This window comes from Notothenia rossii (genome assembly GCF_949606895.1).
Source record: "Notothenia rossii genome assembly, chromosome: 3".
In the NCBI taxonomy this organism is placed as follows: Eukaryota; Metazoa; Chordata; class Actinopteri; order Perciformes; family Nototheniidae; genus Notothenia; species Notothenia rossii.
This window is the reverse complement of record NC_136901.1, coordinates 28,929,392-28,942,781: the sequence shown is the minus strand read 5'-3', so window position 1 is coordinate 28,942,781 and position 13,390 is coordinate 28,929,392. Positions and strand designations below refer to the sequence as shown.

The 13,390-nt window shown below is 41.8% G+C and overlaps 1 protein-coding gene across 1 annotated transcript in view; it reads right to left on the bottom strand.

The window, feature by feature from the left end:
* adgra3 (adhesion G protein-coupled receptor A3) overlaps window positions 1-13,390 on the bottom strand; it is a 31,234-nt gene that overhangs the window by 13,493 nt on the left and 4,351 nt on the right. The window contains exons 2-3 of the mRNA XM_079670328.1: window positions 8,830-8,901; window positions 2,251-2,322 (exon numbers count right to left, since the gene is read on the bottom strand). Coding sequence (XP_079526454.1) covers window positions 2,251-2,322; window positions 8,830-8,901 — 144 coding nt within the window. The remainder of the gene's footprint in view (window positions 1-2,250; window positions 2,323-8,829; window positions 8,902-13,390) is intronic.

Below are 13,390 nucleotides of genomic sequence, written 5' to 3'. Positions count from 1 at the left end.
TACGCTAACATCCGAGCGTTTCTGTAATTATTGGTGTTGGTGCTTCAGGTACCAGCTGGGGATTTTACTGTGTGAGGTTATTAGTTCCACTTGGAAGGAAAGAGAAAAAGGCTTCTTTTACAGGCTTGCCAATTTGTGCAGGCATTGTGTGTCAGGGGAAGGATAAACCAGTGTGGAGGGAAGGGGGTGTGTGGGGGGGGGGGGGAGGGGCTGAAGGCAGACTTTCATCTCTCTTTATCACCTGGACTCAACTTCTAGAGTTACAACAAGGGACTGAAGACAAGGGGGAGACTACTGTTATTACTCTCTTTTATTTTCACTAACATAAAAGATTTAAACATTTCAATTAAAAACGCAACATTGTGCAAAAGTTAATATCTGAGTGTTTGGTCTGAAATGTTTTTGATGTGTTGAACTTATTATCTCCTTCTTCTACTTCTGCCGCCTTCTCTTTAAATAGCACTGCCCTTTGAACACATGAGAGGAAAAGCTGCTCCAAATGGCACGTCTTGAATTGAGAAGAAACCTAATTAGGCCACACTGAGGGGGGGGCGGGAGGGCAGTCACACAGACGGAGGGAAATCAAACACCGGCTAGAGTCAAAGATACAAAGATAGGGACAAAAAGAAACGGAGGGAAGCGTGTGCTTAAAGTAAATGATAGGAATGGGGGGAGAAAAATCAATACAGCATATTATCACAATGTTTTTGATATTTTAGCAATGCCATGTATCAATCTTTTATTATATAAACCACTAAATGCAAATAACAAATCCAACTTTTTTGTAAGAAAGGGCTTTTTTAGTCCACTAGATGGTGCTAAGTTTTGCTTTTGTTTACGCAATTGGCAGCTAATTGGGAGTCTATTGGCATCATTAGCTGTTTAAAGAAAAAGGTAATATATTGCAACATTTATAAATATATGATATCCCAATACTCTCAAAATGTTTAAATGCAAACATCCTGCAGTAATGATATGGTATCATGGAGCCTTTGGAGAATCCCAACCTTAGTAAAAGTAACAACAAAAACCTCCTTTCTGATAATTAGCTCAACTCCCGTTTTCCAAATCTGGCGAGCGTTGTTGCGAAGTGTAACGGCGGATGCCAAGCTCTGATGTCTGGCTTCAGTGTTGACATTCCCATGGTCCAGCAGCACTACCTCATCCTCCTCTCCTTCACTCGTCTCCTCTTTTCTCCCTCCTTTTCACTCCGGTGAGTGACAACCACCCTTTGAAATTAACCGAGGCGGGCGGAGGGGCCAATTCAACTTTGTTATCCTGAGGCGAAACCAAACTGGAACAAACATCGTCCATGTGAGGCTACAGATCACTCTGTGGTGATGAGGAAAGTCTTTATGGAAAGCTTAATATGCAGAAGACATATAGGCAGGCCTGAGTACGCAGTGAGGAGGATGAGGGGGGGGGGGGGGGGCTGACCGCCTTCTTGTCTAGCTCCACAGCAGCAGCCAGGCTCAGTTTGTGTTGGCAGCCGCCGGGAGCTGTCGGGTGATTCCAATTCATGCTGCGCTCTCACTCTCTCTCATGCACACAAACAGAAAGAAAAACAGACAACTGAAACAATCTGACCTCCCACTCTTACACACCACGTCCCAGAAGGACAGGGCATATCAGAATCAACGTCACATAACATTCATAGACACACAGCTTTAGATATCCGCCTGCTTCTCCTCCTGTGGTGTGTGAAAGTATGGAGGGCCTCATGCAGTGCTCCCTGGCAGCAGCCCAGAGGCAACAAGCAGCAGCAAATAGAAAATGGACCGCCGCCGCTGGACCCTGCTCCCTTATGGACACTGGATACACTCCAGTTAGAAGACACACAGTTCTTTGCATTGATGGACACAAAACAACAGCTGCTTTGAACACAATATAGGATTGTGTGAACGCTGAGAGACGCCAGAATAAATGTAATAATAACGAATACAGCCACACACTTAATTCAACGTTTCATTATGTGATGTGAAGTTTGACTGAATCGGAAGAAAACGGCACAAAATGTAAATGAAAGATGACAAATAATCTTCACTCACACTATTCATAAGCCTCTATTCTTACATAGCAAATAAGGAAAGCAAGAACTCTAAACTCACTTTGAAAACCTTGATTTACAGCTCATTTGGTTGCAATATTAAAAGAACACCTCAGTGACATCCCAGAGGGGCTAAATGTGTGAATGTAGGGCACGGAAACACTTTGCAGAAACCACATTAAAGACACAGCTCCACTACTCACAGTCTTTTGAGTGCCGGCAGTCCGAGGAAAGCTCCAGGCTCAATGCGATTGATCATGTTACTCCGCAGGTCCCTGTGGGGAAAAGAGAGAACATTTCACGAGTAAATCAAACTGTATCTGCTGAACAAAAGTTAATATTCAGAGATCTGGAAATTGGCGTTGGAAACTTGTGAGGAGCATTTTTGTAGGCAATTTACGGACATTTGTACCATAAACGATTATTAGAGGGAATGATTGGTATCTCACTGATGAGTAAAACAATCATTATTTGCAAACATGTCAGGTTATAGGATGCATAAGACAAGGAAATATGAGCAGATGTTCAGTAACATGCAGTCTGATGCTTAAATATTCTAAATTACATAAAAACCAGAGACTGACATTTCATGCAAGCATCAACATGGCAACAAGTGAAAGTGCGAAGGAAAGACTTGGATTACTATCTTTACACCAACTCTTGGCAATCCCAGTAATTATAACAGCAACACCTCAAAATAATATGTTTACAGTGGAGAATATCACACACATTTCTTTTTTATACAATCAGACCACCGTCACCTCCACCCACTGCCTCCCCAGCTGCATCACTGACGGCGCTCAGCTCTCTGAGGTTCAAAGGCTCGCGGTCACACATTCCTGCAGCCTCACCTGCACAGTCACTCATTACACTCGCCACCTGAAGCAGCACAAAGGCCTCTGGGTAACTCTGCCCGTTTGATGTGGTGGAGCTGTCATCTGAAGGTGGGGAGGTGGCCACAGATAAGTCCCGTACAAAAAGCACGCTGCTCGATAAAGCTTTTGATGTGAGCAGGGGGCGTTGAGAGAATAATGAGAAGGCAGGACGGGGATATCAAAAACATCCTTACATGACCTTCAGAGCGAAGGAGAGACCGCCGTGTTCAGTGCAATTATTTAAAGTTCATTTACTCTCATGTACACGTTTGCTTGGAGTTCAAGTTGTTAAGAATCAAAGGAAAGCAACACAAAAACAGTATGAGCTCTGATTTCCAAGTTCAGAAAGTAACTGGCATAAAATAATGATCCTGATCTCGATTATTTTAATTCAATTCAAGATTCAAAGGTTTTAATGCAATATGCACATACAGTGGGGAAAAAAAGTATTTAGTCAGCCACCAATTGTGCAAGTTCTCCCACTTAAAAAGATGAGAAAGGTCTGTAATTTTCATCCTAGGTATACCTCAACTATGAGAGACAGAATGAGAAAAAAAAATCCAGAAAATCACATTGTCTGATTTTTAAAGACTTTATTTGCAAATTATGGTGGAAAATAAGTATTTGGTCAATAACAAAAGTTCGTCTCAATACTTTGTTATATACCCTTTGTTGGCAATGACAGAGGTCAAACGATTTCTGTAAGTCTTCACAAGGTTTTCACACACTGTTGCTGGTATTTTGGCCCATTCCTCCAGGCAGATCTCCTCTAGGGCAGTGATGTTTTGGGGCTGTCGCTGGGCAACACGGACTTTCAACTCCCTCCAAAGATTCTCTATGGGGTTGAGATCTGGAGACTGGCTAGGCCACTCCAGGACCTTGAAATGCTTCTTACGAAGCCACTCCTTCGTTGCCCGGGCGGTGTGTTTGGGATCATTGTCATGCTGAAAGACCCAGCCACGTTTCATCTTCAATGCCCTTGCTGATGGAAGGAGGTTGTCACTCAAAATCTCACGATACATGGCCCCATTCATTCTTTCCTTTACACGGATCAGTCATCCTGGTCCCTTTGCAGAAAAACAGCCCCAAAGCATGATGTTTCCACCCCCATGTTTCACAGTAGGTATGGTGTTCTTTGGATGCAACTCAGCATTCTTTCTCCTCCAAACACATCTAGTTGAGTTTTTACCAAAAAGTTATATTTTGGTTTCATCTGACCATATGACATTCTCCCAATCCTATTCTGGATCATCTAAATGCTCTCTAGCAAACTTCAGACGGGCCTGGACATGTACTGGCTTAAGCAGGGGGACACGTCTGGCACTGCAGGATTTGAGTCCCTGGCGGCGTAGTGTGTTACTGATGGTAGCCTTTATTACTTTGGTCCCAGCTCTCTGCAGGTCATTGACTAGGTCCCCCCGTGTGGTTCTGGGATTTTTGCTCACCGTTCTTGTGATCATTTTGACCCCACGGGGTGAGATCTTGCGTGGAGCCCCAGATCGAGGGAGATTATCAGTGGTCTTGTATGTCTTCCATTTTCTAATAATTGCTCCCACAGTTCATTTCTTCACACCAAGCTGCTTACCTATTGCAGATTCAGTCTTCCCAGCCTGGTGCAGGTCTACAATTTTGTTTCTGGTGTCCTTTGACAGCTCTTTGGTCTTGGCCATAGTGGAGTTTGGAGTGTGACTGTTTGAGGTTGTGGACAGGTGTCTTTTATACTGATAACAAGTTCAAACAGGTGCCATTAATACAGTTAACAAGTGGAGGACAGAGGAGGCTCTTAAAGAAGAAGTTACAGGTCTGTGAGAGCCAGAAATCTTGTTTGTTTTGTAGGTGACCAAATACTTATTTTCCACCATAATTTACAAATAAATTCTTTAAAGATCAGACAATGTGATTTTCTGGATTTTTTTTCCTCATTTTGTCTCTCATAGTTGAGGTATACCTAGGATGAAAATTACAGGCCTCTCTCATCTTTTTAAGTGGGAGAACTTGCACAATTGGTGGCTGACTAAATACTTTTTTGCCCCACTGTAAGCTACATTGTAGAAATGAATAATGTATCATTCAATATTGTACATTAAGATGAAATTAAATACGGTTTATTCCGGTGATAACTATTTAGATAGTAAATTGCAAGATGACAAACAGATAAAGGAAAATAAAAGCAAATAAAGTTGTGTTGTTAGAAGGTTCCATTAACAAGAAGGACATATGAATACGTCACACTTTATAAATATATTTTTTCTGTTTGGTAAAATGCTTATTTTTAAAGCTAAATCAAAAGATATCTTAATATAATCTTTGTAAAAAATGTATTGCGAAAGCCAATTTCTTTTTGAAAAAATATCGCCACAATTCATTCAAGAAATGGGACCAAAGTTAGATCTAAAGAAGAAATATGTATCTGCAGATCTTGTGTGTGTTTGTTCTTTTATACGAAATGTTGAAGGCATCCTATCTGTTTTGTCATATTATAATTATTTCATTTTTTGTATGGGCCGGTGTTGTCATCTCATCATACTATTGTGTACTTAATGTTTATCTGTTGCCTGTACTTCAAATAAAACACAAAGATACACAGTGAAACCAGCTGGTGGTCTTCACATACAGTCAAACTAGCCACACACACTGCAGCTCTGATATTGAAACACTTGTGGATGAAACATGTGGAGTTAGAGCAAACCAGTCTGTGCCTAATCATCATAACAGAAGTAGAGACTCCAGAGACACATGACCACACATGACCTGGCACCTTTTGAAATCTATGGCCAGGGAAACATGCAGCCAGGTTTTATCAGCGGGCTCAAAGTGAAATAGCTGGCAGAATGTTTCAGAAATGTTCCTCAACCTAAGGGTGGTTTCACAGCTGCTCACATTTCTACGGGAACACAAGCAATCTTTCAAAGGAGCTTTTCAGGAGTGAAGATGAATGGGCATTATGTTTGTTTTGGCATCATTTCTGGTGGAGGGTTATGGAGAACCTATGGAGGTTTCCAGTTGCAAAAAGTGGCAGATGGTTATAGGTTAACAATTATATAAATATATAGAAAAATAAACTCTCCCAGTCTACTGTACCAACTCACCACACAATCAAAGCACATTTCCAAATGGGCGTTATTTGAATAACAACATGTCAAAAAACGAAATATTTACTTTCATGCCTTTAAATATATTATAACTTAATATAGTCAAATGTTAGAAGCTTTAAAACAACACACCAGTTCTCCCATCACCCAAAGATTGATTAAATTATGACTTTCAACCTGGTTCCTATTCTTTAAAACTGTATTACATATGACTTCAATTGTCATTTGTTTAAATAATATTGCATTTTAAACACAGTCTTGCTTTATTAACACTGATTGAACAAGTCAAGCGATGTTAACAGTTTCCTCCCTACAGATGTGAACTAACTAAAAGCAGAATTGCAGTATCCATTTCAAACTATCTTTATATTTATGCGCAACTTGTTACCATACTTCCTTCCACAAGTCATGAATAAACAACTCTTCAGGAAACAGGGCACACTGGAGCCGTTCTCCTGCTCGGTTTTCCACAATGAGCATTCCTCCACAGCAGCGGATTTAGAGGGGAATTAGCATGTGACGGTCGCCTAGTCTGGCGGCTATTTCTATGAGCAGAGTAATAATGGGGATTCTGTGTGGCTTATTTCCAAGCAGGGGCACCTTTTGGCCCCCGACAAAACACAGCGGTCTCCACAGTTACTTTGCAATTTCACGCAGAGGCAAAATCAATTCTCTCCCCTCTCTGGACTCAAAGCCGGCTGCATACAGGAGGGCCAAATGAGGGAGAGTTTCTTTGTGGAATAAGGAGGGGGGGAAAGCTGGAGGAAGAAGGGGTGGGAGGCAAGATATAGAGGAGGGAGGGAGGGAGAAGCTTCAGTGTGTTTGGGATTCGTACTGCTGGCACCTCTGGCCTCGGCTTGGCTTCATTACAATGACAAAAGCCGGACAGACATCAAGTGATCTCGCCTCATTGGCTGAGGGCGGGGGTCTCTGACACAAAGGAAGCTGCTCTTTGGAGGTAAACTTGTCTGTGGAATGATGCAACGGCCGAGTTTACAACCAAATCCACTAGCCATTCACAGAAAGAACACACATAGGTGCCTGAAGGGCTTACTGAGGGGAGAGGGATCAAAGCGGGTTTTTTTCCTGACACGAACACACAGCCTCATGTTAATCTAGTCGGTCTGAGCTCTAAAAACATTGGATTCAGTGGGGGATTGTCTGCAGCAAATATACGAACAAGCTATGCAGATGGATGGATTATTAAACAGGAGTCATTCAAATTTAATTAAATGAAGACAACCATATAAAAAGAGTTTGGTCCAGAAAAACAGGACGTTATGTCAAGAAGAAAATAAATCGGTGATTAACTAAATTTGCAAATACGATGACTGGGAGCATATTTAAACCTAAATCTTTTTTTCTGAAATGATACAACAAGGCTAAATGTGGCTGATATCATCTCATACCGTTGTATATTTCAGGTCTTTTCAACCATAGAGAGTAGAACAGGGGGGAACATGCTCTTAGAATTCCATATCAATGCAGTCATGTGTTAGTGTAGCCTTGGGTAAAAGCAGGGCCATTAATGGTCTGGTTATTTTATCTGCATGAAGCCATTCCACAGTGATAAATCACACACAGCCCATATGTGCAGGTCCACAGCCATTTTCATGAGATCTCTATAGGAAGGAAACACCAGTAATGACATTCCTATCTCCGAAAAACAGGGTCACATGACATGGAGGACAGCTTTCCGCTGTTCAAGGGACAGAAAGGACTATGCTAATAAAAGTCTTTATCTAGAAAAATAAAAGGTTTTCCTTCCAGATATATTACAGGGGTCTGGAAGTCTGAAGTCTTATCTCATGTTTGGAATGACACTTGGGAATTTGGTATAACAGAAACATGTCTCCTGAGTCCTAACTGCAGTTTACAAAAAAAATGGTATCTTAGTACAGGAATTTAGCAAATGTTTTCATCCATGTTAGCAAGCAAGCTAGGCGAGAGCTGTAGATAATGTAGAAATTGGTATCCATTTTATTTTGTTGCCATTTTTATTGCAAATACTACTAATATCACATGTTTATATACATTTTTATTTTTGACATTTTATTTTTTTAGCTCATTTTTTTTATTTGAGCAACTGTCATGAAATCTTATTTTACCCCCGAGAATAAATAACGTATTCTGATCATGGCTTGTTCATCTAAAGTTGCCTATTTGTACATTTTAAACAGAGATGCAAGAAAGACAGAACTAATTTACAGTCATACTCAGGATACATTTAAGATAGGGAGTCTGACATAGAATATGACACAACCATGATTTTAGAAATAGTATCTGTAATAGGAAGACAGTCCTTTTGGGAACTTGAGTTAAGAATTGGAAGGATATTTATTCTGAAATGAGGCCCTGATACTTTACACCCAGTGTTAGAAGACTAGTTTACATGTATCTTAGGGTGTCCTATATGTGTTCCCGTCCCCAGAATAACAAGCAGCTGTGTATTGATAGTGTGTCACCAGGCAGACAACAGCCATCACTCGGGGCTGCTCCTATAATTAGCCTTTTCTAGTTCCATCTCCAATCTTCCTCCATATACTGATAGTCTTTACCGAGGCTAAGTGCTGTGCCTTCTCATTTTCTATGACCTGCATGTTCCACTGGCATGAGGCCACTGTGTGTTTTATAAACCTCCTGCTCCACAAGCCCGAGCTTGACTTCAACCTTAATATCTGCTGTGACTGTGAGCGATGGAAAACATCACTTATTAAAGCTACGGCTATTATTTGACTAAATCCTAAGTCAACAATGTCAAAAGCTGAGGCACTGGCAAACTGGAAAACAACACATTTATGGTTTTTATACTTACAATTTCTCCAATGTAGACAATCCAAAGAAGGATCCATTTCGGAGTTCTTGAATCTTGTTGTTGTTCAGAATTCTGTGGAGAGAAAAATATGTTTAAACTCAAAGAAGATCGAACAATACATGTGAATGAAGTTCTCAAGGTATTACGTCATTTCTGTTGTCTTTTGTATCATATATTTGACCCCACCCCAAACACATGCATGTCATTTCTTTCAAGGACATATTGATTTCAACTTTCCACAGCGGTTCCAAATGAATAAAGGCTTAGGTGTCATTTCTGTTTGCAAAATAACACTATATTATTATTCAAAACATTTGAACTGTGCGGTAATTTGTGTATCCGCCTGTTACTTGCAAAATAAGAGGCAACCTGAGGTAATATTCCACACCCCTTCAAAACATGCAACAAGTACACATCCTGTTCTAGAACAAAATAAGTCATTGTTTTAATCGTTATCACTGCAAAACATCAAGTACAAGTGTGAATTCTTGATTGCTTTCTTCCTGGGTAATAAACCTCGATTTTATGATCCGGTTTATTCAGCACAAACTGATTTGCTGCATACCAAGCTGCAAAGTAAAAGCTCCACTTTCTGTGCCCGAGTTTCCCGAGAGTTTCCGGCTTTCTCCACAAACTACTCCCAGAGGATTTGGAGAATCAATAGCCCTGTTACGTCCCTGCAGAAACCCAAAGCAACGACTTGTGGTTAGCGTATGTTTCTGGCCAGCTGGGACTCGGGATGTGGTAGGTGACATACATGCTAGCTGCACCCACAACCCGGGGCCATATTGGAGTCATTACGGGGTGTTGAGGGGTTGTTTTATTACAGGGTTGGACAGCACAGACTCATTGGAGATTTGCAGCTTGCGCTCGTTGTCCCTCTGAGAGAGTGTGCACACAAACGGTTCCTGTGTTTCCCCGCCCGGTGCTCTGCAGGCTTCCTCAATGCTGAAATGGCAGATGTTAAAAACACGGGCGATGTACAAGGCTGCAAATTCTACCCCTGCCTGTGTACACATGATCTGATGATATAGGCAGAGACGGTGGGCCTCCCAATATTAAGGTTACAGAAGTCTCATTTATATTGAAGAATAGTTAGAATACCAATGGGATGCTTTTACCAGGAGGCCTGTGTGAAAAATAAGGAATGTGGCACTCAATCCACATAATATAAGGAGAGCACGGAAACATCTCACACAACATAAACTGCAGTTCAGGGAAGCTTATAATGAGTGTTGGCAACTGATGTACAAGACAAATTAACATTGTGACCCTTTATGCTCAGAAAACTTAACGATGAAATTATACTGCAGTATAATTACATTGCAAACCTACAGTTTAAGGATCTGAAAGAGATGACTTTCGAGAGCCGCAAAATAGAAATGACCTGAGGCAGATAGCCCCCTTTGCATCATACCTGTAATCTTTAGTGTGGGCCTGACAATCCCTCTTTTTATACGACACCATAAGCCCATTTTCAGAGGTACAAAGGGGGCAAGAAAACAGCTACATTACAACAACTTGGTGAAAAATAAGCCTTTACCTAAAGTGACTGTGCGTTATAGGAGGTTACAAACAGCACACACAGACTTTTAATCCTCAAGGAAAGTTATATAATTAGGTTTACAGAACACACTATGATCTTTAAACAACATGGAATGGATGGGAGTCTGGCTGCATAAATACACATTGAATCTACAGGTCGTCAAAATATAGCTTTGACAGAAAGTTCTCCAGAGAGTCATGAGCTCTCCTTCTTTCCGGCTCCCCCCTCCCTCCCACACTAGCTGTTGTCCCTCCCTCTTCCTCATGACAGGAGTGTGACCTCAGTAAGTTGCTTGGCAGGAATTGCACAATTGAGTTTTTTCACAGAAAGAAATATTGTAGCCGACTATCCAAGCAATATACATAACAAAGTGTCAAAACGGTATAGATTGCGGTCATTTAACAACTCTACCCCGCCCTCAGGACGTGTATCCAGCCGTCTGCTTCCTTACACTGTCTCTGGACGTCAGCCTGAAGTCTCAGAATGAAGAACTGTCAAAGGAATTTCTTCAGGCTAGGCCTCGAACCCTGGAGGAGGGGAGTCTCTTATCTTGATGCATAGATAAGACCTGCTAAAGCACCGGCCATGAACAAGCTGGAAGGAGATCCTACCAAACCTCACGTCCTGTCTCCTGATACAGAAGCTATAAATCCCAACGACATTTATTGTAAAGCTGTGTCCAAAAACCCAAATATTTACTCTGAGTAATAGAGACATATTAAAGCCTTTGGCCTGAATCTCATCTTTCCTTCCAATGAGTAAATATGTTTCTTTTTCACTTCAGAAAAAACACTAAGTAGGAGGAAAAATGGCCAGCCATAACACCAACCCCTCACAGGCGCACAGCACTTTAGAGACAAATCCAACTGATGCTCTCTCAACACGTTCTTTATGCTTAGGGAGGCTTTTAGACAAAGAACTCCCAAGCGGAGAGCTGTAACCCTTCAACAGGTTTTCAAATAAGTTTCAGATTGAGCTCATAAAATTCTTTCTAGAGTGACCTCCTCTGAATGTGGTGGATGGAAAAGTGGGCCTCAGTTCAGGTGGAAAAAGAGTCCACTGGCTGAGGTGCTGCAACTTGCCAAAGTCATTCCTGTGGTTATCCAACACTTTCTTGTTCCATTAATAATCCAAAGATGTTGCTGCGGTATTTGGATTTAGTTTGAGAATGTGCACCAACGGGTAGTAACTCTGTAGTGGATTCCATGTAAAAAAGCTAATATTAACTTCTTTAAAGAGATTCATTTGCAATGTAAAAAAGTTAACCCGTCATACAAGCTGTTATTGCCCCTTCATTCCTGTAGGCTTGGCAATATCCTCTTTCAACATTCAACCGAGCCAATAGAGCACACTCTGGCTGAATAGAACAATGATCCACCATGCAAACAGCAGGATAAAAGCAGACTTAACACAGTCAGTCGAGGAAGCATTACACAGCCTTACCTCATGTCTACGCACTAAACTCAAAATGTTTGTCCGGGATTATATGAGTCTTGACTCGACCTGGCAAAGTCAAATCTCCACAAGTCTGCCAAATGTAAGGCTGTGTGTGGACTGACAAAATGTGCGGCCACTACTACGAAAATACAGGAACATTTCTTTAGGGCAATGCGAAAAACTAAAACAAATCCTCTGAGGACAGGTATGACCGTTGGCGTCTAGTTACACAAAGCACCAAGGACTCCCCGATTGACGTAGTGGCTTTTAATGGTGAAGCAAACAACCACAGGAGGAGATGATTGACGAAAGGAATGATCATGCATTCCTAACCGGTGCGTCTTAAGATCTGAAATCCAAAAGGAGAACCAGGTGGGAACAACATGTAACCCTAAATGCCAGTCGGCTGAGAAACAGGACCGTATACTTAGGGTTAGGGTCATCACATTGTGCACGCTTTTCCCTGCACTAAAGAGGAAATCCCTGCTTTCTTCCTGACAATAATCCTGTGCTGCTCTGTAGAAGCTAAACCAGGTGCGCTTATTTGCACTGTCCAACCCAGGTGCTCATGTGAACAGGATCCTGATTACACTAAGCAAGACCTGTAAAGACATATGAGCTGGGTGAGTGCAGAAAGCTTAAATATAGTCAGTTCCCGTCTGCACCGCATGTGTGTAGGCTGAAACTTAAATCAGATAAACAGAAATAAACGCTCATATACACACCCATATAGACGGCTCCTGATTTATAACTCCATGTAAGGCAAAGGTTAAGTGCGAGCCGTCGTATTTTAGCCGAGGCCTGCACACTAACATGAGAGGACAGGCCAGCTGTAAACACATTTGTGTCATTTCCTCTCGGATTACTTTGGCATGCGGTATCATTTGGAGAGCACGAATGTGGGGAATGCCTCACTCATTTTCCTCTACGGAGAAGAATTCAGAGCAGAGCTGTACGGAATATCTACATGTTATCTATCTAAGGGATAAGTTGTAAAACCATAGCTACTTAACTGTGCTCATGTACAGATTGTTAAATAAAGAACACGGTAAGACTCATCATGTGAGAGCAGTGGTTCAATACGTTCACTAAAGAGTAGTGTGCTTCAAATCTCTTTTTTCTTCCTCTATAAAGCCCGGTTAAAATTGTATATTCAGTAGATTCCAAACCCCTGAAGAGTAAAGGCCGCTACACACCAAAGGCATCCCGACTTTTATGTCCCAACTTTTACATCCGCTATGTTGCCCGCCGACCGCCTACGAACACACCGCAAAGACTTCAGTCGACGAGTGGCAATAACTGTTCTTACCAGCAGGCAGCGGTAGTGTGTATTCGTCATTCAAAAGAGGCAACAGCCAATCAGAGTGATTCCTTTGGCGGCCATTTTCACACCTCCCGCGGCCGATTCAACATGTTGAAACGGCCGCGGGAGGTGTGAAAATGTGCCGAAAAGCAACGACGGTGCGGGACACACCAGAAGGCGATAGACAGATTGATCCAATCCCATGCCAAGTATTTTTGAAAGTGCCTGCCCTTTCCAAATGGCTTCCAATGGAGCTTTCCTAGATGGTTTGGTGA